We start from the raw sequence: 27,041 nt of genomic DNA on the forward strand, positions 1-27,041 counted from the left end.
TCTCCTGCCTCAGCCTCTCAAGTAGCTGGGATTACAGGTGCCCGCCACTAAGCCCAGGTAATTTTTGTATTTTTAGTAGAAACAGAGTTTCACCATGTTAGTCAGGTTGGTCTCGAACTCCTGACCTCAGGTGATCTGCCTGCCTTGACTTAGCAAAGTGCTGGGATTACAGGCGTGAGCTACCGCGCCCAGCCTCCTAAATTCTTTTTAACTAAAAAAAAGAAAAACACATGTAATATTTGCTCAGGAATAATACTGGAAAGGTAAGGTAAATCCAAATAGTGAAGAGTTCTGATTTTGGGGGTGGTAGCCTCACAAATGAACTTCTCTATTCTTTTTTACTTTTCTGTATTTAACAATTTTGAAAAATGAACACATACAAATTTATAATCAGAAAAATAAATGCAAACTTTTTTTTAATCAAAAATAAATCAAATTCTTGATGTCTAAGTATGTGGAAAGTAACTTGGAAATTTTCTCTATCACAGAACACCTGGCTGAGAAAAATCACTGCTCTAATCCAATAATAACTTTATAGCCAAAAATTTTATCAAGAAGTTCAGAGTAGCTTGAGATGGGAGCTCAAATTGCAAATTAGCAGGATCAAAGAGCAATGTTTTTCAATTCTGTTTGTTTGTCAAACTTCCTCCATCTACTAAAGCATCTTAGAATATAAAGTCTCACAGGAAACTGTTGAAGAACGACAGCTCTCGAGAGAATAAACATGACAGAGTGGAAAGACCTTGAGCAAGAGCACAGAATTGCCGAGCTGGAAGGTTTCTTTCACACCTATGTAAACAGCATCCAAGAGCTGTGCTATGCACAGAATCCCCAGGCTGTACAATCAGAAACATTAAGGTTTAAGTCAGGCACGGTAACTCACGCCTGTAATCCCAGCACTTTGGGAAGCTGAGGCAGGCGGATCACAGGGTCAGGAGATCGAGATCAGTCTGGCCAACATGGTGAAACCCTGTATCTACTAAAAATACAAAAAATTAGCCAGGCATGGTAGCACATGTCTGTAATCCCAACTACTTGGGAGGCTGAGACAGGAAAATCGCTTGAACCTGGGAGGCGGAGGTGGCAGTGAGCTGAGAATGCGCCACTGCACTCCAGCCTGGGTGATAAAGCAAGACTCCGTCTCAGAAAAAAAGAGAAACACTTAGGTTTAATTCTCAGTTCTGACACTTTTGAGCAAATAAAACCTCATCAAGATTTGGTATCCCCAGCCGGGCACGGTGGCTCACGCCTGTAATCCCAGCACTTTGGGAGGCCGAGACGGGTGGATCACGAGGTCAGGAAATCGAGACCATCCTGGCTAACACGGTGAAACCCTGTCTCTACTAAAAAATACAAAAAACTAGCCGGGCGAGTTGGCGGGCACCTGTAGTCCCAGCTACTCGGGAGGCTGAGGCAGGAGAATGGCGTGAACCCGGGAGGCGGAGCTTGCAGTGAGCTGAGATCCGGCCACTGCACTCCAGCCCGGGCGACAGAGCGAGACTCTGTCTCAAAAAAAAAAAAAAAAAAAGATTTGGTATCCCCATTATAAAAGGAAAACAAACCTATTTCCTAAGATTCCTGTGACAGTTCAGTGAGATAACAAGCACGTATTTTAGTAAATACTAGTTCCCTTCTCCTGTGGCTCCCTCCCACATCCACCCAACTACATACTCTTCCAGTATTTCGGCTTGGTCTCTGCTCCATGTTGTTTGAGAGTCTCTCCTCTATATCCATATTGCTGTTATTATCTTTGTCAGATAAGAAGTCATTGTGCTGAGATAAAGAATCACTTTCTGAATGATTGGCTGATGGTGTTTCTGCTCTCTGATTGGCAGGAGATGATGACCTAGATGGTGATTCCAAAAATTTCTTGATAGCAGGATGATTAAAAACCATTGTATCACACGTCTTTGATCCCTACAAAAAAATGAAAGCAAGCAAATAAATTTTTAATCAAATCCATCAAAAGCAGGCAAAAATCTGATGTCTCCAAAACCTCATCTATTACAGGATCATGCTTAAAATCTTTCAAAATCTCCCCACATTCATAAAATGATATCCCAACCCCTTAACACAGCCTAAACCAACAAAACAAAAATTAGAATGATAATAATTATGTAAAGCTTCTAACACTAACAGCTAGAGATGTAGGGTCTTCCGGAGGTAAATAAATAATACATGTTAACATAGAAAATAAAATCTGACTTTAAAAGTCTCACATTGCTTTACACAAACGTATCAACTGCTCTAAATAAAATATCCCTGAAAGAAATATAAAAATAAAAAGCTGTATATATAAAATGGTCCCCACACAGGAGTAAAATGTATTAGAGAATATTTTTGAATGACTGATACTGATGTATAAAGTTTGCCTTCAGTTCAGTACAGACACCTATGGAATTTTTCTGTGTCTTAGTTACTTGCATACAAAATAAAATGTATTCTGTTACAATGTGATAACACCATAGTCATGTTCCTAGGAAGCCTAGCTTTTAAAAACTGTGTTATTAAACTAATGGTTTCAGTAAGAAAAAAGGAAGCAGAAGCTAGTGTTTCAAAGCAACAAAGTTCTTGAATTTCAATAATAAAGGTTTTTCAGAGCTATAAATATGTTTTGCCACTGAAAACTAAAAATAATTAAACGGTCAATCACGAGACAAAAGCATACCTAAATATCTTTGAATAAATTCTAATCAGAACATAAGAGGATAAAATCAGCGTATTTCTAGACTATCAAATAGCACAGATCAGAAATGCTAACAATTCAAAGATAGAATCATTGCTCATGTAATCAAGTTAAGGTGAAGTCAGTGAAGTCCTCCTCGCTTATAAGAGGGAAACTTGGACAGAGACACGCAGAGAAGACACACAGAGGGAAAACAGCCACATCATGACAGAGGCAGAAATTACAGCAGGGAAATACTAAGGATTGGCAGCAACCTTCAGAAGCTAGGAAGAGGCAAGGAAAGATTCTTCCCTGGAGCCTTCGGAGGGAGCACTGCCCTGTTGATACCTTGATTTTGGACTTCTAGACTTCAGAATAGTGAGATAATAAACCTGTCCTTTTACATCACGAAGCTCATGGTAGGTAATTTGTTATGGTAGCCCTAGGAAAATGAATACGATTCTAACATGCATCTTGGAAACTGTGTTACACTAAAAGCACCTGTCTACCATTTACAATTCAACTCAAACAATGCTTTAGTTTCTACAAGACAGCATCAGGAACAGCACGAATATCAGGTGCCCCTAGAGCACCAAGGGTAACATGAAGGCCTAAACAGGACAAGCACCATTTACTGTTAGCCTCCAGCCCTTCCCTGGTTCCCAGGGAGCCAGCACTACTCCAGAGGTGATTCAGCGGAGACTAATTCTAGCTGAAAACACTTAGGAAAAAGAAAGTAAAAAAAGAAAAAAACAAAAAACAAATGAAAGTTATGTTGAAGCCGGGCACGGTGGCTCAAGCCTGTAATCCCAGCACTTTGGGAGGCTGAGACGGGCGGATCACGAGGTCAGGAGATCGAGACCATCCTGGCTAACACGGTGAAACCCCGTCTCTACTTAAAATACAAAAAAATTAGCCGGGCGAGGTGGCGGCGCCTGTAGTCCCAGCTACTCGGGAGGCTGAGGCAGGAGAATGGCACGAACCCGGGAGGCGGAGCTTGCAGTGAGCGGAGATCGCGCCACTGCACTCCAGCCTGGGTGACAGTTATGCTGAAATTATCAAAATATCAAATAGGAAGACATACTCCTATTTCAGGTCAATCCTAACCCCTATGCCTGAATTTAGACAGATTACTAGGATAAAGGAGCAGATACTTTTCATTTACATGTCAAAAACTAAACTGGAAAAAAACATTCCTTTACAATTGGAATTATCTAGTGGTGATCACATTAACCAAGTGGTCAAACTTAGTATCACCAGCAGGATAACCTGGAACTAGGTGCCTATGCTAGAACATTGAGTACACAGCATCACTATGAAGTATTCTTGCCAGAAATATTTAACCCAAATCTATTAATAACCAAGCCTTTAGACCTGACTTCCAGTTTACAAGAAAATAGAGAGGATGAAAAAGTAATCCAAGGAAATCATAAATCCAAAATCTGAGATATTCATAAATGGCCTGGCCTCTTCGAAAAGTCAGTATCATGGACGTAAAAAGGTAGGAGGACCATTTTAAATCTTAAAAAACTAGAGAAACAAAGCTGCAGTACTAGCTACTCAGGAGGCTGAGGCAGGAGGACTGCTTGAGCCCAGAAGTTGGAGGCTGCAGTGAAGCTATGATCGTGCTTGCGAATAGCCACTGCACTCCAGCCTGGCAACAGAGCGATACCCCTATCTCTTAAAAAAAAAAAAAAAAAAAAGAAAAGAAAAAGTAGAACTCAGGGCTCATTAAACAAGGTAAATCTGAAACTAAAAATTGCCATTGCCATTCACTAGACTAAAAGGTCAAAGAAAATTCAATCTATTTATAAATTACTCCAAAGTGGACCACAATCAAGTGAGGAGGCACTAGGGCCAGTTGCAACAAGGTCTCAATACTAACAATTAGGAGGAGAAGAATTAAGTAAAAAGGAAAGGCCAGGCGCAGTGGCTCACGCCTGTAATCCCAGCACTTTGGGAGGCCGACGCAGGCGGATCATGTGAAGTCAGCAGTTTGAGACCAGCCTGACCAACAAGGAGAAACCTGTCTCTACTAAAGTACAAAAAAATTAGCCAGGTATGGTGGAGCATGCCTGTAATGCCAGCTACTCGGGAGGCTGAGGCAGGAGAATCACTTGAACCTGGGAGGCGGAGGTTGCGATGAGCCAACATCACGCCATTGCACTCTAGCCTGCGCAACAAGAACGAAACTCCGTCTCAAAAAAACAAACAAATTTAAAAAAATGGAAAAAATATTACTTAGGATTATTGACAATGTGGAAAGTCATGACGAAGGACTACGACTGAACACAATGATTGATAAGTCTATGTATAGTCTATGTATATTCCCAGGAAGTAGGCTAGGCTTCTTGGATTCTGAAGGTCAATGTAACAAATGTTTCAGGTCAGGCATGGTGGTTCGTGCTTGTAATCCCAGCACTCTGGGAGGCTGAGGTGGGTGGATCACCTGAGGTCAGGAGTTCAAAAATAGCCTGGTCAATATGGCGAAACCTCATCTCTACTAAAAATACAAAAATGAGCTAGGCATGGTAGCACACACCTGTAATCCCAGCTACTCGGGAGGCTGAGGCAGGAGAATTGCCTGAACCCAGGAGGCAGAGGTTGCAGTGAGCCAAAATCACACCACTGCACTCCAGCCGGGGTGACACAGCAAGACTCATCTCAAAAAAAAAAAAACAAACAAACAAACAAAAAGAAATGTTTCAGATGCAAGGGATTCCATATCGACATAACTTCCCCTCAGACAACAAATATGAGTGGCTGGAAAGAGGAATGCTTACCTCAGAAACTTTTAGAAGACCTGCAGAAGCATAGTAGTTTGCTACAATGCAGGCACGCAGTTTATCCATCATCCTTCTTGCTTCGATCAGTCGCTAAAAACAAATGTTAACTCATTACTTTAAAAAATGGCAATTACAAAAGAGATGTACAAACAATTCACAAAATAAGAAATGTGAATGACTGAAGAAAAAAGCTCAACTTCTCAACTTCTCTAACAATCAAAAGAAAAACAAATAAAAGTGACCTTTTCCATCCATCAGATTCACAAAGATTTAAAAGAAAGACAAGTGTTGCAATGAATATGTACATTTATATGTGTATATTCACTGAAAAAAATCCACAAAGACGTGAGCACAAGAGCAAAGAGGGATTATCTTTTTTTCAAAAACTTTATTTTTAATTGTTGTGGGGACACAGTGTACATGTTTATGGGATATGTGAGATATTTTGATAGAGGCATATGATAAATAATCACATCAAGGTAAATGGGATACTCATTACCTCAAGCATTTATCCTTTGTGTTACAAACAATCCAATTTTACTCTTTTAATTATTTTTAAATGTACAATAAGTTATTGTTGACTGTAGTCACCCTGCTGTGCTATCAGAAGATTATCTTTTTGAATGGAATTCCAGGTAATATTTTTTCAATCCTTTCTGCAATTGCATTATTTAAAAAATAGTATTTTTCTCTCCCCAAAACAAGAAAGCTATTTAAAAAAAGCAAAGAGGATAAAGCAAACTATGACTCCATCTCAACAGATTATTTTTCAATCATGTATAAATTTTTTTCAAAATAGCTTTGGTGTTTTTTTTCAATTTATCATCATTATACCTGGTCAATGACTTCAATTTCATGTTCCTTATTCTTCATTTCAAGAGCAAACTGTTCCTTGATAATAGTCTCAATCTTCTGCACAGCAGCATCTCGAGCTGTACAAAGAACATAAAATACATCCAAGGCCTAATTAATCAGTGACTGCCTTTACATCAGCAAGCAACAAAAGAAATCCAAGAAATAGTAACTCTAAAGTGGAGAAACCTAGTGGACATCACCTTAACCAAGTGATGAAAAACTGAAACCACTAATATTGGTATAAAGTGATCTCGTGTACTTTCTGGTATTATGCCCTAAAAAGAGCACATCATTCTGTGGTATTCCTGCCAAAAATGCTGAATCTACTCACAAGGAAAGATTAGACAAACTCAAACTGAAAGACATTCTATAAAAGTTATTGGCCTATGCTATTTAAATATTAAACACAAGAAAGACAAGGAAAGGGTTGAGGAGACTGGGAGAGACTAAAGAGATATGACAATTAAATGCCCTGTATGACCTGGACTGGATCCTGGGGGGAGGGAAATAGCTATAAAATACAATACTGGGGACCGGGCATGGTGGCTCGCACCTGTAATCCCAATATTCTGGGAGTCCCAGATGGGTGGATCACCTGAGGTCAGGAGTTTGAGACCAGCCTGGACAACATGGTGAAACCCAGTCTCTACCAAAAATACAAAAATTATCCGGGTGTGGTGTTGTGCACCTGTAAGCCCAGCTACTCGGGAGGCTGAGGCAGGACAATCGCTTGAACTTGGGAGGTAGAGGTTGCAGTGAGCCGAGATCACGCCACTGCACTCCAGCCTGGGTGACACAGCAAAAAAAAAAAAAAGACATAAACAAAACAAAATAACATATGCAAAGAGAGGCATCCTACCAAATCTACTTTGAGAAAAATTCTGGTGGGAAAAAAGGTGAGCATTAGACACCAAGAAAAAGAATAGCATATTGTCACTCAGTAGCAGACAAAAAACTGCCCCTGCTTGAATGGGGGTATTTTGGAACTTACATTCAATTTAAACTGAAGTTACGATGTTATTAAAACAATCACTTTTCCCTATTCTTGTTTTTATTTTAAAAAGTTATGCCATGTGAAGCTCTTGGGTAATGAATTCAGTTACATAATACTTTGACATTTATTTGGCTTGTTACTGAAAGGAAATGGTATTTCCCCTAAAATTACAGCTGAATGAGCGGGGGAAATTGCAGGGAAATGTTTTCATTATTTGGGATTGGATTTAACAATTTTCCTTCTAGATAGACCTTTTGGGAATATGTAGGACTTCACTGCTCTTACAGAAATAGGAATTTTCTTCACCACTTCCACTCTACAGATCCTATGTGGAACTGCAACATCTGAGCTATAACTTTTTGACGCCTTCTTTACCCTGCTAAAAGTATTAACTTAGGTAGATTACTTAAATAAACATTAATGAAGTTCGGTAATAATCTGTTTTAAAAATGTAAATTTAGCAATATTTTTTAGCTTGCTTAAAGACATTCTGAGGAACAACAGACACCCGGTTGATGATCTGCTCTTCAACTACTTATGTGATGTTAGGTAAGTAATCTGATGTCTCTGAATCTTAATTTACCCACTGTCAGCTAAGTACAGGGGGTGAACTGGATAGATGTTTCCTAATCTTCCACCATGCATATGCCTTCAAGATACCTGCCACACCTGAGAACCATATGACACATTTAATTAACACAATTAAGCATTTAAAAATAATTTTAGCTTTATCCTTGTAGCTATGAAACTACAAGTTTGATGAATCATTTTTTTCTATACACATTAAAATGTTGCCTACTAAAATTAAAAACCATGTACCACCTATGACCATCTCACAATTATAGCACACCTTTATACCTATCATAGACTTTTATGATTACACCTAACATACAATGATCGCTAAAACTAACAGCTTGTCTCGCTTTCACTGTCTACTTGATCATGTTCCTGCCAGATCTTCTTCCACTTTTTATGGCACACATGGTGTATTACTATTAAACAGACCCCTTAGCTAATCTCTCTCATAAACCCCTTCAAATTACACACAACAGTGGAAATTCATTTCATTCTAGTTCCTATAAGTCTTCTAGCAGAGGCATATGTCAATAAAGAAATAATTTCCTAAGGCAGGTTAATTTCTACCTGAATTCTCAATTGCTTTATGTCGCTTGTTTGGAAGGGCCACAGATACATCCTCGTAATCAGGGTCGGTTTCTTTGATGGTTCGCTTGATTCCGGACATGATGACATTCGGTTCTTCACTGTGAAGCAATAATAAATTAATAATTTTTAATTATTAAGTTAAATAGTTGGGTTGTTAATAAGTAATACTGTATACCAGTACTTACGAATGTTTGTGTATATACAAAATAAATAAATAAATATTACATAATACTGGTACTTGCAACTCTGTATGTGTACATACACGCATATACATATTTCTTTTAAGACCAAAAGCATAATTTTAAAAGTTTCCACCAAAAAAAAAAATAATCATCTGTTAACAAGCATCGGTTTCCCCTTCAAGAGAAAATCCTTGAACAAAGTAGCACATTGTTTAGACTTTTCAAAAGGAGCCTGGCTTTCACAGAAGAGCCCTCATAAAGAAAAAAAAGGAACCAGACTTCGATGAAAACATGGTTAGCCCACACAGTGTCTCAGAATTCACTAAGCATTTAGCATATTAGAAGACATAAGCAACACAGTTAAAGGCTCAATAAATAACTGATTACACAAATCCTTTCTCTGGTACTTAGCAAGTATCACTATTACTGATCATTATTAAAATAAACACTAATCTAGAGACTTATATTAAACTAATTAACAAGTCTGCAATATCGTAAACAAGTCCTAGGTATACAAGTCTTTGAATAAAACAATCTCATTAAAAAAAAAAATATCCCATAAATCCTCTAGACCTTCATTGTCCCAGTACATTAGCCACTAGCCTTATGGGGCTATTTAAATTAAAATTTAAAAAAATCTAAAATTCTGGGCCAGGCATGGTGGCTCATGCCTGTAATCCCAGCACTTTGAGAAGCAGAAGTGGGTGGATCACGATGACAGGAGTTCGAGACCTGCCTGGCCAATATGGTGAAACCCCGCCTCCACTAAAACTATAAAAATTAGCCAGGCGTAGTGGTGGGCGCCTGTAGTTCCAGCAACTCGGGAGCTGAGGCAGGAGAACTGCTCGAACCCCGGAGGCAGCAGTTGCAGTGAGCCGAGATTGCGCCACTGCAGTCCAGTCTGGGCGACAGAGCAAGACTCCATCTCAAAAAAATAAGTGCTTGAAAGTCACCGTGGCTAGTAGCAACTACATTGTTCAGTGTAGATACAAAACATTCACATCACTGCACAAGTTTACTGGATAGTGCTCCTCTTGCAAAATGCTTCATTAAGCACTGATACGTATTTCATGAGTCAGTTTCAGAAATATCATCCAGACCAGTGCTGTCCAATAAAAATATAACATGAGCCATATACAGAATTTAAATTTTCTAGCAGCCAGATTTCTGACTGACTGACTGAATGACTGATTTGAGACGTAGTCTCACTCTATTGCCCAGGCTGAAGTGCAATGGTGCAATCTCACTCACAGCAACCTCTGCATACTGGGTTCAAGCAATTCTCCTGCCTCAGCCTCCTAAGTAGCTAAGATTACAGGCATGCACCACCACACCCAGCTAATTTTTGTAATTTCTGTACAGACAAGGTTTCACCTTGCTGGCCAGGCTAGTCTCAAACTCCTGACCTCATGATCCGCCTGCCTTGGCCTCCCAAAGTTCTGGGATTACAGGTGTGAGCCACTGCACCCAGCCGCAGCCACATTTGAAAAAGTAAAGTGAAATGGGTGAAACTAATTTTAACAATACATTTTACCTAACTGATATATCCAAAATATTATCATCCCAACAATATAATTGATATAAATAAATCAGCAATGAGATTTTACGTTCTTATATTTTTACCAAGTTGTTAAAATCTGGTGTGTATTTTACACTTACAGGACATCTTAATTTGTTTTAATGACCAGGCATGGTGGCTCACGCCTGTAATCCCAGCATGTTAGGAAGCTGAGGCAGGCGGATCATTTAGGTCAGGAGTTCCAGACCAGCCTGGCCAACATGGTGAAACCCCATCTCTACTAAAAATACAAAAATTTGCTGGATGTGGTGGCAGGCTCCTGTAATCCCAGCTACTCAGGAGGCTGAGGCAGGAGAATCGCTTGAACCGGGGAGGCACAGGTTGCAGTGAGCTGAGATCACGCCACTGCACTCCGGCCTGGGCAATAAGACTGAAACTCTCTCTCTCAAAAAAAAAATTATATTAGTATTAGCCATAAACCTAAGGCTCAATAACTACTTGTGGCTGATGGCTCCCTTTCTTCGCAGCCTGGACCTATTGATTACGATAAGGAAACAGGTTCAGGGTAGTTAGATCTTCCCTTACAGTGTTAATCTATGAAAGAGACCAGAATAGCTCTCTGATTTCCAAACCTCTGCTCTACCACTAAGGCAGATTACCTAGCCAAAGGCAGAATTACTGAGGTAACAGCATGTTTTAAAATAAAATTAGGCTGGGTGCGGTAACTCACGCCTGTAATCCCGGCACTCGAGGAGGCTCAGGCAGGTGGATCACCATAGGTCAGGAGTTCGAGACCAGGCTGGCCAACATGGTGAAACCTCGTCTCTACTAAAAATACAAAAACAAAAACAGACGGACATGGTGGCTCATGCTGGTAATCCCAGCTACGCAGGAGGCTGAGGCATGAGAATCGTTTGAACCCAGGAGGCAGAGGCTGCAGTGAGCCGAGATCATGCCATTGCATTCCAGTATGGGTGACAAAGCAAGACTCCACCTCAAAACAACAACAACAACAACAAAAAACACATACACACACAATTTAAAAGTCCCTCAGCCCTTAGTCCAGTTATTTCACCCATCTCAGAAACAGACTCACTTGATTCAGCTAGGAGAGTGGCTCACTATGTAATGCTACACATGGAAGTCCCACATCTGAGAGAAAACTTTTCCTACAGCTGTTATATGGTGTAATATCATTAACCTTAAAAATAGTCTAAAACCCCCCAGCATTTATAAACATCTTGAATCAAGCCATTTAATGTTTGTTCATATTCATCTGTTACCTGCTATAATTCAGAATATAAATAAATACTTTTGGACAGACCCAGAACCCAACTATTATGTTCTATGTTTAAAGCTTTTAAAAAGTAAAAGTAAGGTCTTCTTGTTTCTTCAGCCTTCTCCATTTGGTCTGCAATTAATTTTAGACAGCCTCAGAAAATCTTGGGCTGTTACATAAAGAAGACAACCTTAAAAAATTAAATAAACTTAATTTATTCTTCCTTACTGCAGATAGGAATCTAAAAACACTTAATTACACATAAACCTAGAATCAGAGCTGGATATAGCCCAGTAGATACCTAAACTCGTCCTTGCACCATCCTATTTCCTCAGTGGGCACCTGTCTTCCACAGTTTGCCAAGTGTCTTATGAGATTATCTACAAATATGAGTCCCAGACCAGCATCATCTTCACTTATCCATTCTACAGACTTCGTAGTCTGTATATTCTTATCCCACCTCCCAAGTAATCTCAAGAATAATGGTGGCTCCCACTAAAATGGCTGGGGATCCTTGAGGTTATTTTTATTTTATCCTCACTTAAGGGACTTAAAAAACAAAACAAAACAAAACAAAACAAAACCTCTCTTTGACTTTTGCTGTAAAACTGGAAGATGAGGAAGAGAAAAGAGAGGAATTTGGGGGGGGGGGACAGAAAGGAAGAAACCAACAATGAGTTCATTTGTGCTGCCAAGATAATTCATTTTTCATGCAGCCTTTAGAATAAAGCTTTTCTTATCACATGTGGGCATATATCTGAGCTTCTCATAAACACGTTTAAGAGGATTTAGCTCTGTACTGGGCATTTCAAAATAATCCAGGTCTGCTCTGTCACACAAGAACAACACTGCGTAATGTGTACATGTCACATGCAAGTAAATACTAGCTAGCTAAGACTAGGCACATCTGCTGAGGCATGCTCTCATGCTGATCTATGAACGGAATGTGTAACAAATGACCAATGATAATATTGCCTTCTGGACTCTTCTCGTCTGACTTGCAGATTTTATGAAAAGGAAACATGAGCAGTTGTTAGATATGGTCAATTCAACTTTGAAACAAAATGTCCAGCTAATCCTCTTTAGGTTCCGAATCAGCTGAAATTGAAAATACTGAGATGGTACTATGAACTGTTTGGAAAAAAATCTGTTACCATATACAATTTGACTGTGAGAAAGAATTTTCTCTATACTCTGAGACAAAAACTGAACAAGGAAATAAATGTAATGCTGGGACTAAAATAAGACTACCGTCATCCATTTCTCCAATTTAAACTTTTTATCTCATCAAAGCCTCATTACAAAAAGTAAATGTGGGCAAGATGCTGATGCTCAGGCCTGCAATCTCAGCACTTTGGGAGGAAACGGGTGGATCACTTGAGGTTAGGAGTTTGAAACCCGCCTGGCCAACATGGTGAAATCCTGTCTCTACTAAAAACACAAAAATTAGCCGGCTGTGGTAGTGCATGCCTATAGCCCCAGCTACTCTGGAGGCTGAGGCACAAGAATCGCCTGAACCTGCAAGGAGGCAGAGGTTGCAGTGAGCCGAGATCACGCCACTGTACACCAGCCTGGGAGGCAGAGGCTTTGTCTCATAAAAAGAGTAAATGCTGTCAATTTAAATATAGAACATAAATGATTGTTTCCATAAAGAGCACAAGAAAACAAAGCTTTATAGAAGTAAATGCTATCAATTAAAACATATCTTATGCATTCAAATAACATAACCAAGTCTGAGTTTTTGACAAAGGTTAGAAACCAAAAAGAAAACCAAACTTTTTTTTTTTTTTGAGACAGAGTCTCACTTCTGTCGCCCAGTCTGGAGTGCAATGGCACGATCTTGGCTCACTGCAACCTCCACCCACCTGGGTTCAAGTGATGCTCCTGCCTCAGCCTCCCGAGTAGCTGGGATGACAGGTGCATGCCACCACGCCCAGCTAATTTTTTGTATTTTTAGTAGAGACGGGGTTTCTCCATGTTGGTCAGGCTGGTCTCGAACTCCTGACCTCAGGTGATCTGCCTGCCTCGGCCTCCCAAAGTGCTGGGATTATAGGCACATGAGCCACTGTGCCTGGCCTAAACCTTCAAGCTATTCTCCTGCCTCAGGTGTCTGAGTAGCTAGGACTACTGGTATGTGTCACCACTCTCGGCTAATTTTTTTTTATTTTTAGAAGAGACGAGGTTTCACTATGTTGGCCAGTTGGTCTCAAACCTGTGACCTTGTGATCCACTCGCCTCGGCCTCCCAATGTGCTGGGATTACAGGTGTGAGCCACCACGCCCAGCCAAAAAAAATTTTTTTAGAGACAGAGTCTCACTCTGCCATCCAGACTGGAGTACAGTGGCACAAGCATAGCTCAATGCAACCTAGGACTCCTGGGCTCAAGTGATCTTCCTTTCTCAGCCTCTCAAGTAGCTGGGACTACAGGTGTGTGCCCATACTTACTAATCTTTTTTTGAAGAGATGGGGGTCTCACTATGTTGCCCAGGGTGGTCTTGAACTCCTAGCCTCAAGAGATCCTCTGGCCTTGGCCTTCCAAAGTGCTGAGATTTGTAAGCCACCACCCCTGGCCCCACACTAAATATTTAATGTTTTATACTTTTTAAAAAACCCCAAGAGAAAAATAACTTTGAAAAGAAAATTGTATGATAAAAACCATAAAGATGATGTTAAGGTAGTGACTGGAAACTCGAGGTCTTAGCTCTCGAGTCAGGGAAGATGTAGAACCCTAGAAGCCAGTCCTAGAACTCTACCCTTCTGTTTTGCAAACACATCATTTAAGATGTGGCCAACAACATGGTGAAATTCTGTCTCTACTAAAAATACAAAGATTAGCTGGACATGGTGGCATGTGCCTGTAGTCCCAGCTACTCGGGAGGCTGAGTCAGGAGAATTGCTTGAACCCAGGAGGCAGAGGTTGCAGTGAGCCGAGATCATGCCACTGCACTCCAGCCTGGTGACAAAGCAAGACTCCATCTCATTTAAAAAAAAAAAAAAAAAGCAGCCAATTCTTGAGAAAGGAGTAAAATATGATAAATTAGACACTTGAAAGATTTGCTGTATATTATATGAGGTATCTTTCCAATAATTCTATGTGCCTCACATCATTTGAATATCAGAACCACTAAACTTCGGGCTCTCACTCAAGACTTTTCCCATCTGGTTTAAAGGTGGGGAGGGGAGGCTGGGCGCGGTGGCTCACGCCTGTAATCTCAGCACTTTGGGAGGCCGAGATGGGCGGATCACGAGGTCAGGAGTTCAAAACCAGCCTGACCAACATGGTGAAACCCCGTCTCTACTAAAAACATAAAAAAATTAGCTGGGCATGGTGGCATGTGCCTGCAATCCCAGTCACTCAGGGCAGGAGAACTGCTTGAACCCAGGAGGCAGAGGCTGCAGTAATCCGAAATTGTACCACTGCACTCCGACCTGGGTGACAGAGTGAGATTTCGTCTCCAAAAAAAAAAAAGTGGGGAAGGGGAATCGTACGATCATTTTCCATCTGCTTCCATACAGACGGGCATTCCTAAGATGCTGATAATGATTTTATAGTTCTACAGTCTTAAAACAAAATATATTCTCCTTTGTAAACAAGACAACCAGTGTTCCTTTATTAACATCTGAATAAGACTCTACAATCCATTTTCCATTAGCCAATGAGACATTTCAAAAATGTCTCAAAAATCCAAACCAGAAGAATGGACAAACAAATCATGGTATACTCAATGAACTCTTGATGCAGGCAACAACAGAAGTGAACCTCAAAATCATTATGGCAAGCCAAAGAAGGCAAACACGAGAGTACAAGCTAAATTATCCCACTTAAGTTCCAAAACAGACAAATTAAACTATAGTGAAAGAAATGAGAACCATAGTTGGGGGTGTGGTGTTGGGGACTGACTGGAAAGAGGAATGAAGGCTTTTTCTGGAGTGATAGAAATATTTTATTCAGGTTGGGTATTCCTTACCCAAATGCCTGGGACCAGAACTGTTTCAGATTTCATACTGTTTTGGATTTTGGAATATTTGCATATACATAATAAGATATCTTTGGGAAGGAACCCAAATCTGAACATGAAATTCATTTATGCTTCATAAATACACAGAGGTGGATACACAGGTGGATACACAGAGCCTGAAGGTAATTTTATACATTTTACATAATTCAAAACATAACACAAAGTTTTGAGTATGTTTTAACTGTGACCAGCCACAAGGTCAGGTGTGAAATTTTCCATTGTGGCATCATGTTGGTGCTTAAGAAGTTTCAGATTTTGGAGATTAAAGATTCAGATTTTTGGATTACTGATGCTCCATCTAACCTTTTTTATTTTTTATTTTTTTTTGAGACGGAGTTTCGCTCTTGTTGCCCAGGCTGGAGCGCAATGTCGTGATCTCGGCTCATGGCAACCTCCGCCTCCCAGGTTCAAGCGATTCTCCTGCCTCAGCTTCCCGAGTAGTTGGAACTATAGGCACTCGCTACCATGCCTGGCTAATTTTTTCATATTTTCAGTAGAGATGGGGTTTCACTGTGTTAGCCAGCATGGGCTTGATCTCCTGACCTCGTGATCCGCCCGCCCCAGCCTCCCAAAGTGCTGGGATTACAGGCGTGAGCCACCATGCCTGGCCATAAATGAAGGATTAACTAAAATATCTGCCAAAATATAAATGCCCACAGGGAACATAACTACTACCTTATATTAGTTTTCATCATTAATCTATGTGTTGATATCGCTACATCTTCAAAGGCCCTTTAGCTAAATGTTTAAAAGAATGTACAAAGTTATTAAACACAGACACATGCAAACAAAAAGACAGTCGACAAGGCAATATTAATAACAATTCAAGGCAAAAAAACATGATAAAGATGATATTATTTAAAGGCACAATCACAAAAATACATCTTAAACTATACATCCAACAATATAGTATCAAAATACATACATACACACAAACAGAAAAAGGAAAGTTTAAGAAATCACACATCTCTATATAAAATTTAAAAGATTAAGACAACATATAAAAATAGATGATAGGCCGGGCATGATGGCTCACGCTTGTAAACCCAGCACTTTGGGAAGTTGAGGCAGGTGACTCACTTGAGCTCAACAGTTCAAGAACAGCCTGGGCAACACGGCGAAACCCCGTCTCTACAAACAATACAAAAATTAGTTAGGAGTAGTGGCAAGCGCCTGTACTCCCAGCTACTTGGGCAGCTGAGGTAGGAGGATTGCTTGAGCCCAGGAGATGGAGCCTGCAGTAAGCTGAGATCACGCCATTGCACCTCCAGCCTGGGTGACAGAGCCAGACCCTGTCTCAAAAAAAACAAACAAACACTACAAACAAAAAAGATGATACAGATATATATCTGGTAGTTAACAAGTCAGATTTAACAAATACACACAACTCTGAACCCAACAGAAAAAAATCTTTTAAAAATATCTATGAAAGTTCATTAAGGTCAGATGCAGTGGCTCATGCCTGTAATCCCAGCATTTTGGGAGTCCAAGGCAGGTGGATCACTTGAGTCCGAGGGAGGCAGTTTGAAACCAGCCTGGCCAATGTGGTAAAACCCCCTCTCTACTAAAAATACAAAACTTAGCTGGGCATGGTGGTGGATACCTATAATCCCAGCTACTTGCGAGGCTGAGGCAGGAGAACTGCTTGAACCCAGGAGGTGGAGGCTGCAGTGAGCCAAGAGCACGCCACTGCACTCCAGCCTGGGCAACAGAGTGAGACTCTATCTCAAAAAAAAAGTTCATAAAATGTAAAGCATATAATAAGATATGAAGAAAGTCTCAATTACTGCAAAATGTAGAAATATTACAGCCACATTCTGATCTTAATAAAAATTTATATTAACTCACCATTATATGGAAAATAAGACACTCTTCTAATAACTCATGACTCAAAGAAGAAATTAAAAGTAAAATAACAAACTATTTAAAAACTGACAATGTTGAGAACACAGTATCTACAAACCTATGGAAATGTGGTCAAGTCACCATCAGAGGAAAATGGCAGACCAGCTTTCACTGCAAATACACATACAAATCCAATCCAGCAGGGTATTCAAAGCATAATGCATCATAACCAGAAAGTTTTATTGCCAGCAACAGAAAAAGAAACAAGCAGAATTAACAAAGGCTAAATCCTAAAACCAAAGATCCAGAATGAAGGTGATTTGTACTACACAAGCCGACTGTTGGAGCTTTAGAAAGCTTTTTTTTTTTTTTTTAGATGGAGTCTCACTCTGTTGCCCAGGCTGGATTGCAGTGACGCAGTATTGGCTCACTGCAACCTCTGCCTCCCAGGTTCAAGTGATTCTCCTGCCTCAGTCTCCTGAGTAGCTGGGACTACAGGCACCTGCCACCATACCTGGCTAATTTTTTTTTTTTTTTTTTTTACTAGAGACAGGGTTTCGCCATGTTGGCCAGGCTGGTCTTGAACTCCTGACCTCAGGTGATCCGCCTGCCTCAGCCTCCCAAAGTGCTGGGATTATAAGCATGAGCCACCACGCCTGGCCCCTTTAGGTATATTTTAATGAAACTGACTTTCAATAATCCAAATACATATGATCCACTTCATGAATTCTATTTTGAAAACTAAATATGGCAGCAGCTTCACCCCAACACCATCCATGCTTCCCAAAGACTGTTCAATGTACACTCTAAGAATACATATTCATTTTAATATTATACTGAGAAAATCATTAGGCATGCAGAAGCCCTATAAAAAGAACCAAAATGTGTATTTCAATGTCAATTTAAATTTCTCCACTTATTTAAACACTACTCATAACACTGTCACCTCCCATTGATACAAAGAACTGAAAAAATAAAATACACCTGACCGTCTTTCCCAAATTATGCTCATTTTATAACAGAAGCAATAAGAAGTTATCTATTAGGTTGGTGCAAAAGTAAAAACCGCAACTACTTTTGCACCAACCTATGTTAAAGGAAAGACTCAGACCAAGGGAACTCTAGGAGAGAGAAGATTCTGTTCTGATTCTCGCCAGAGTTAGTACTGACAAAAAAAAAAAAAAAATGCTATGCTAATTATTCTAAGTCAGGTCTGACACACAAAACCTTTTGAATATGTTCCCATTTGTTGGCTAACATATCACTTTTTCTTTAACTCATCTGGTATCCAAAACAAAAACAGGTCTTTATGTAAAAATAATCACAATTTTATACTGGACCTGAATGGTGAGAAGCTGAGAGGTCTGGTCATTAGGAGGACTGATATGATGTGGGACATTTCTAATATGACATGTAAAGAGCTGAGCAAAAGACAGCTGAGCTCAAAAACACTGTCTCATTATTTCAGTCTTACATATTTCCAGGTCAAAAACATCAACTTTCGCCGGGCGCGGTGGCTCAAGCCTGTAATCCCAGCACTTTGGGAGGCCGAGACGGGCGGATCACAAGGTCAGGAGATCAAGACCATCCTGGCCAACATGGTGAAACCCCGTCTCTACTAAAAATACAAAAAAATAGCCGGGCGAGGTGGCGGGCGCCTGTAGTCCCAGCTACTCGGGAGGCTGAGTCAGGAGAATGGCGTGAACCCGGGAGGCGGAGCTTGCAGTGAGTTGAGATCCGGCCACTGCACTCCAGCCTGGGCGACAGAGCAAGACTCCGTCTCAAAAAAAAAAAAAAAAAAAAACATCAACTTTCCTATAAATAAAACGGCTTTAAGACTACACAATTTGCTAATATGGTCAGCCCCCAGAATCCATTCTGGCCAGCACTCTGTCTACAACCTTGCAAACTAGCACACAGAAGAGTGTAGGATAAAACAGCTCTTCTAAATTATCCATGCCACTGCTTCTATCCATTAATGCACCTGGACAGCTGACTTTAGGTAACTTTTATCATTCCTTTTTTTTTTTTTTTTTTTTTGAGACAGTCTTGATCTGTCACCCAGGCTGGAGTGCAGTGGCGCAATCTCGGCTCACTGCAACCTCTGCCTCCCGGGTGCAAGAAATTCTCCTGTCTCAGTCTCCCGAGTAACTAGGACTACAGGCGCACACCACCACGCCTGGCTAATTGTTTTGTATTTTTAGCAGAGACGGGGTTTCACCATACTGGTCAGGCTGGTCTCAAACTCCTGACCTCTGGTGATCAGGAATCCCAAAGTGCTGGGATTACAGGCCTAAGCCACCACGCCCAGCTTCTACCATTCCTTTACCCCACCGGTTCAACATACTTTTTCTGGAAGAATGAGACATGTGGGATGTTTAAGGGTTTTGAGATTTTTAAGGTAAATTCTTTTTTTTTTAATTTTTTGAGACAGAGTCTCACTGTTGCCCAGGCTGGAGTGCAATGGCACAATCTTGGCTCATTGCAACCTCTGCCTCCCGTGTTCAAGTGATTCTCCAGCCTCAGACTCCCAAGTAGCTGGGATTACAGGCACACACCACCACACCCAGCTAATTTTTGTATTTTTAGTAGAGATGGGGTTTCACCACGTTGACCAGGCTGGTCGCGAACTCTCGACCTCAGATGATCCGCCCGCCTCGGCCTCCCAAAGTGCTGGGACTACAGGTATGAGCCACCGCGCCTGGCCTGAAGCAGACTGTTTCCATATCGTCTGTCCTGTGGCAGTTAGTGGGGGGAAAAAGCTTTCAAAGGCTGGAGTTTACTTCATGGATGAGTTGGAATTTGATTCTTGAAGGATGAAGAGCATTTCAGCAAGCGGAGAAGGTAGAGGTGAAATATGAGCCCACTGGAAAGTAATTGTAAGATGTTCAGGCATGTGAACTTTGATGACTGCAGCCATGGAGAGGTAGAACTAGTTCTAGGCAAGGGCTGTTTATCCTGCTTGTCTGAGGAGTGACCTGTGGGGGAACCTGTTAAGTGGCTGTAAGGAAAGCTGAGGGTGAGGAGAATGCAGTGGGGAGGCACTTCAACTTTACCCACAGTGCTTTTAATGGCGATTGTTATGTATTTTGTTTTCAAGTTTTAATTTGAGAGTGTGGATACACTTTTTTAATTGAAATATAATTCACATAACTTAAAACGTACTGTTTTAGGCCAGGCGTGGTGGCTCATGTGTCTGTAATCCCAGCACTTTGGAAGGCCAAAGCAGGACTGCTTGAACCCAGGAGTTTAAGACCGGCCTGGACAACATAGGGAGACCTTGTCTCTACTGAAAAATAAAAAGAAAAAAATTAGCTGGGCATGGTGGTGTGTACCTGTAGTCCCAGCTACTTGGTAGGCTGAGGTGGGAGGATCACTTGAGCCCAGGAGTTCAAGGCTGCAATGACCTATGGTTGCATCACTGCACTCCAGCCTGGGCAACAGAGACAGACCCTGTCTCAAAAAACATATATATTGACCAGCCGGGCCCGGTGGCTCAAGCCTGTAATCCCAGCACTTTGGGAGGCCAAGGCAGACAGATCACGAGGTCAGAAGATCGCGATTATCCTGGCTAACATGGTGAAACCCCATCGCTAATAAAAATACAAAAAAAAAAAAAAAGAGCCAGGCATGGTGGTAGGTGCCTGTAGTCCCAGCTACTCAGGAGGCTGAGGCAGGAAAAGCCGTGAACCCAGGAGGCGGAGCTTGCAGTGAGTCGAGATAGTGTCACCGCACTCCAGCCTGGGCGACAGAGCAAGACTCCATTTCAAAAAAAAAAAAATATATATATATATATAGACACACACACACACCACTTAAAAGTGTGCAATTCAGTGGATTTCAATATATTCACAAAGTTGCACAACAATCACCACTATGTAATTCCATAATGTTTTCATCACTCCAAAAAGCAACCGCTTACCTCTTAAGTGTCACTCTCAATTCTCCTCTCCCTTCAACCTCTGGCAACTACTTTTTGTGTCGATAAACTTGCCTGTTTCTGGACATTTCGTATAAATAGAATCATACAGCACGTGGCTTTTTGTATCCGCCTTTTTTTTTTTTTTTTGAGACGAAGTCTCCCCCTGTCGTCAAGGCTGGAGTGCAGTGGCGCGATCTCCACTCGCTGCAACCTCCACCTCCCAGGTTCAAGCAATTCCCCTGCCTCAGCCTCCCAACTAGCTGGGATCACCGGCCTGGGCAACAGATTGAGATCCTGTCTCCAAAAAAAAAAAAAAAAAAAACAAAGAAAAAGAAAAAAAAGAAAAAATCTGCTTCATAAGCCTTGTTTTCTGTGAGAAAACTGCATCAACTCCCACCATCTACTTTCTTTTTTTTTTTTTTTTTTTTGAGACGGAGTCTCGCTCTGTCGCCCAGGCTGGAGTGCAGTGGCGCGATCTCGGCTCACTGCAATCATGATCGAAAACAGACTGAAAGCAGAGCAGGACCAAAGGCAGGGAGATGCGGAACAATCCAAGAACGTGGCAATGAACATTCAAGTAAAAATCCATGGTTGATGAGAAGAGGACAGGACCAACTATTTCTGAGAATCTATCCTAAGGAAATACGGAGCAATGTACATCATACGTGGGCTGCACTCAGAGATCTACAACGTAAATGTTAGTTCTCCTCTTCCTATGGATGTTATAATAAAAAATAACCCACCGCAAACTATCATGCATCCGCTGAATGAACATGAAGCATTGGAAACTGAAAAACATGTGGGGAGAGCTCTGAATGCTGTATGTCAAGCTACCTATTTTTAATATCTAAAGAACCTTTGACAATCAATTAGGAAATAACAAAAGATGCCAGAGAACAAGAAAAGAAATTCGCAAATAGCCAATAAATGTGAAAAAAATGTTCAAACATACTAGTAATTAATAAATGAAAAAAACACAAGACACCATTTTTCATCGATCCAGTTTAGTTTTGGCGCAGATGGAAATAGGGCCATTTTTTTCTAATTTGCACTCATTAGTTTCATTTCCTCACATCCCATTAAACTATTCTAGTCTGGTTCCCACCTCCCACTTCCAGAACTATGGACAGGCAGACCAATGACCAAAACCAATGACCTCTGTGTTGCCAAATCCAATTGACAACTTTAATGAACATCTCAGAAGCCCTGATAAAAGGACCAATTCAACATCTTCCAGAAATACCTCTTTTGGCTGCCATGATACCAGCTTTTTCTCCTACCTCACTTGCTGTTTCCTGTGTCCTTTCCTCAACCTTCCTCTGCCAGACCTAGAGGTATTTGAGTGTCTGAGCCCCTTTCACTTCTTCACTCTTCCCCTCAGTGATCTCACACAGCACCATACCTTTGAATGTCATCTATGTACTGATCACTCCAATTTTTTTTTTTTTTTTTTTTTAAAGAGACGGTGTCCTGCCTTGTAGCCAAGGCTGGTCTAGAACTTCTGGGCTCAAGCGACCTGCCTCGGCCTCCCAAAGTGCTGGGATTACATGTGTGAGCACTGCGCCCAGCCACTCCGATTTTTATCTCTAGCTCTAGCCTCTCTCTTCCTTGAGTTCCAGCCCTCTACATCCAACTGCCTCAACACACCGACTTCATAACTAATAAGCATCTAAAATTTAATACATCCAAAATAGATTTCGATATTTTTCCCACCTCAAATTTCTCTCTTCCATTCTTCATCTCTGTAAACGGCACCACCATTCACTCAGGTGCTCAAAACAAAAATCAAAAAAGCAAAGACTCCCACCATTCCCTCACCAATTCATTTCCAAGTCTTGTTCATTCTACCTTCAAAACACTTAAAAATTTGTTTACACTTCCCCATCTCCCTGCCATGGGCCTAGTCTAAGCTACTGTAAAGAGCACAGTAACTGACCTCGTAGGTTCCTCCCCAGCCCTCTTCCTCTACATAGCAGTCGGATTATGCTACTCGCCTTCTCAAAACCTTCAAAGGTTTCCCGGAAAAACTAAACTCCTAATCAGAGCATCATCTGCCCTATCTTTTAAAGAGTATACACAAACAGGAATACACATCCAAGGGTAATATCTCTAGACCGTAAAACTGCGGGCATTTTTCTCTTGCTTTGCTTGTATTTTTAAATTTTTCTACGCTGAATACTCTCTACTCATTAAGGGGAAATGATATTGCTGAATACTATATGATATTATGGCGCATTTTGTACATGTCAGCGAGAAATGGAAAACGTGGGTCAACTCTGTAACTGCTGAAGGCTTAGATGAAAACACTAGCAAACATCAAACTAAAAAAATGATGTGTCAGGCCTATAAGATCGCTGATGGCATTTCTCTTTCTCTGCTTTCCATTTCTTAACATAATCACATTCATGATGGGGAGAACCTCATTGTCTTCTGCAGTCTGGCCACAGCCCTCCAAGCCAGCCTTTCCTGCAGGAGTCCTCACTTTCCGAGGCTTCCACTCCGCCCCGCACTGCCCGCAGCTCCGGCGCGTTGGCCCCGGCCCCCTCCCTGGAACCCCAAAGCCTCTCTAACCCCTCCCCTCCATCCCGGGAGGGCCGGTGGGGATGGCGACAGGTTGGAGGGGCATTCCAGGATCCTTTCGGTAAACCCACGACTTTCTGGTCCTGGGGCCAAATCTTGCCTCCAAGGCCAAGAGCTTAACATCCCGAAACCTCCGGCCGCTGCGGCTCGGGGACCCGCATCCCCTCAGCGGAGCGCCCCGCTGAAGAGGAAGCCCCCAACTCACGTTCCGATTCCAGGCTCCCGCTTCTGCGGCTCCTCGACCCGCACCTGGGATCCTCCCTGCCCTCCCCTCGGGCCCGGGGCCTCACCGGGTCCCGCCGCGGCGCAGCCGGCCGATGGGGGAGGGGCGCGCACGTGCCCGCGCCGCCCCCGCCCAAACAATGCCCCAGACAGCAGGGCGCGCGCCCGCGCGGTCCCTTCCTGCGCCCGCCAACACTCACCCTTTCTCCGGGTCTCCAGCTGCAGCGCGGGCCCCGCCGGGCGCCGCGAGAGGGCAGAGCGAGGTGACGGAGCGGGCGAAGCCCCGCGGAGCTGCCAGCCACGAGGCCCCAGCGACCCCCGCAGCAGGCACAGATCGGTGGAACCCGCCCGACCCGTTCCGCCCGGCGTCAGCAGCCGGGCGCGTCGGGGCGCGCGCGGCGGCGGCGGTGGCGGCGGCGCGCGCGCGCGCGGCCTCGGGGCGGAGCTCGCAGGGATGGGGGCGGGGCGGGGCGGGGCTGGTCCAGGCTGCGACCCCGGCCCGCGAGGCCACTTCCTGGGCAGTGTGGGCGTCGATTCTCGCAAAGGCATGGTTGTCCATCACTTTTCTGCCCCAGAAGGTGGCGAATTTCAACCCCAAGTTTGACAGAATATTCATTCTGCCGGCATGTATGAGCTTCCCTATTAATTACAATAGTAACAATGATTTTTGTGTGTGCCATCTTTGTCCCAACCCATCTGCTAAGTGCTGGGTATACAAATAACAGTAGTTGTGCTATTGTTTACAGGGTGAAGATTGAGGGCAAGGGAAGGCTTGAGACTTATCCCAGTCACACTAGTGACAATCCAAGTCCAGTTTTCCATCTAAATATCTCCTGAGGCCAACATTCTCTTTCGTTCTAACTCTACCACCCTCCACCCAAGACCCTGTCATCTCTCTGCCCAGGACTATAAATAGCCTCCCAACTGGTCTTCAGGGATCTTCTGTTCCCCTTCAATCCCTCCTCACTGTATAAAGATTTACTACTGGAGCTGATTTTTAATACTTTACCTACATGTTATCAAATTTTTATGTATTTAATGTTGTTATCTACACATAATACATGTAAATGGTGTTTTGGTTTTTTGTGTTTTTTTCTTTTTTTTTTTTTTTTGAGAGTCTCCCTCTGTTGCCCAGGCTGGAGTGCAGTGGCATAATCTCGGCTCACTGCAGTCTCTGCCTCCCTGGTTCAAGTGATTCTCCTGCATCAGCCTCCCAAGTAGCTGGGATTATAGGCGTGCACCACCACGCCCAGCTCATTTTTGTATTTTTAGTAGAGAGAGGGTTTCACCATGTTGGCCAGGCTGCTCTCAAACTCCTGACCTCAGGTGATCCACCCTCCTCAGCCTCCCAAAGTGCTGGGATTACAGGCATGAGCCACCACCCCCAGACTAATTTTTTTTTTTTTTTTAAGACAGGTCTCACTATCACCACAGCTAGTCTCACACTTCCAGGCTCGAGAGATCCTCCTGGATGGGCGTGGTGGCTCATGCCTGTAATTCCAGCACTTTGGGAGGCTGAGGCGGGCAGATCACCTAAGGTCAGCAGTTCAAGACCAACCTGGCCAACATGGTGAAACGCCATCTCTACTAAAAATACAAAAATTAGCCGGGCATGGTTGCGCACGCCTGTAATCCTAACTACTTGGGAAGCTGAGGCAGGAGAATCACAACTCGGGAGGTGGAGGTTGCAGTGAACCATCGCACTCCAGCATGGGCAACAAAAGTGAAACTCCATCTCAAAAACAAACAGGGCCGGGCGCGGTGGCTCAAGCCTGTGATCCCAGCACTTTGGGAGGCCGAGACAGGCGGATCTCGAGGTCAGGAGATCAAGACCATCCTGGCTAACATGGTGAAACCCCGTCTCTACTAAAAAATACAAAAATTAGCCGGGCGAGGTGGCGGGCGCCTGTAGTCCCAGCTATTCGGGAGGCTGAGGCAGGAGAATGGCGTAAACCCCGGGGACGGAGCTTGCAGTGAGCTGAGATCCGGCCACTGCACTCCAGCCTGGGCGACAGAGCAAGACTCTGTCTCAAAAAAAAAAAACAAAAACAAATAAACAAACAAAAAACAATTAAGAAAGGCTTCCTTGAACCTTAAGCTAAGACTCAAGAGATAATAGGAACTGGGGAGATAAACATAAATTTCATGGAGAAGGGGGTGAGGTCAGAGATCAGGATGAGTGTGTTGGTGTTCCCCTACTCTTGGGGTTTAACACTCAGGTGGGAAGCATAGAAATACCCAGGTAAGTGCTGAGGAAGCTAGAAGTTGACCTCCCCTGGTCTAGCTTGGAAGGCTGTCCAATTCTGTGAGAAGGCTCACACAGCAGGGCTCGGGAGCAGGCCATGGCATTGGGAGGAGTCTGCAATAGTGCTGCTGGGACACTGCAGTTTGCACAGTAGGTATGTCAGAATTCCAGAGTTCTCTTGTTGCTCCCTGCCTGGCATGCAGAAAGTAGCATGGTTGCGGGGCGCGGTGGCTCAAGCCTGTAATCCCAGCACTTTGGGAGGCGGAGACGGGCGGATCATGAGGTCGGGAGATCGAGACCATTCTGGCTAACACGGTGAAACCCCGTCTCAACTAAAAAATACAAAAAAAAAACTAGCCGGGCGAGGTGGCAGGCACCTGTAGTCCCAGCTACTCAGGAGGCTGAGGCAGGAGAATGGCGTAAACCCGGGAGGCGGAACTTGCAGTGAGCCAAGATCCGGCCACTGCACTCCAGCCCGGGCGACAGAGTGAGACTCTGTCTCAAAAAAAAAAAAAAAAGAAAGTAGCATGGTTACGAGCCACGGACAGACCAATAGGCACTGTGCCAAGGGGCAGGTTTCCTAAAGCAAAGGCCTTGTGGTAGGCTGATGGCCAGGGAATGGCCACAGAATGTAGCTAAGACCCCAAGGATGGGCAGTACTGAAGATACCAGTGGAGCTGAAGCACTCCTAAGTCAGCTGGTGAGAAGAGCAGGGATGGAAGAGTGGGGATGAAAGGTGAGACATCAAACTCTGTGAAGATGCT

The 27,041-nt window shown here is 42.7% G+C and overlaps 1 protein-coding gene across 7 annotated transcripts in view; it reads right to left on the bottom strand.

The window, feature by feature from the left end:
- YEATS2 (YEATS domain containing 2) overlaps positions 1-24,412 on the bottom strand; it is a 109,870-nt gene extending 85,458 nt beyond the window's left edge. For 4 of the 7 annotated variants that reach the window (XM_021934613.2, XM_009201271.3, XM_021934612.2 and 1 more), the window contains exons 1-5: positions 24,233-24,410; positions 8,444-8,562; positions 6,286-6,383; positions 5,449-5,541; positions 1,672-1,917 (exon numbers count right to left, since the gene is read on the bottom strand). In XM_021934613.2, coding sequence (XP_021790305.1) covers positions 1,672-1,917; positions 5,449-5,541; positions 6,286-6,383; positions 8,444-8,543 — 537 coding nt within the window. In that variant the 5' untranslated portion in view covers positions 8,544-8,562; positions 24,233-24,410. Of the gene's footprint in view, positions 1-1,671; positions 1,918-5,448; positions 5,542-6,285; positions 6,384-8,443; positions 8,563-20,473; positions 20,494-24,015; positions 24,139-24,232 lie in introns of those variants that run through there. The other 3 variants (XM_021934610.2, XM_021934611.2, XM_021934614.2) reach the window with 3 other exon arrangements.
- Between the last annotated feature and the right edge of the window lie 2,629 nt (positions 24,413-27,041).

This window comes from Papio anubis, chromosome 2 (genome assembly GCF_008728515.1).
Source record: "Papio anubis isolate 15944 chromosome 2, Panubis1.0, whole genome shotgun sequence".
NCBI lineage: Eukaryota > Metazoa > Chordata > Mammalia > Primates > Cercopithecidae > Papio > Papio anubis.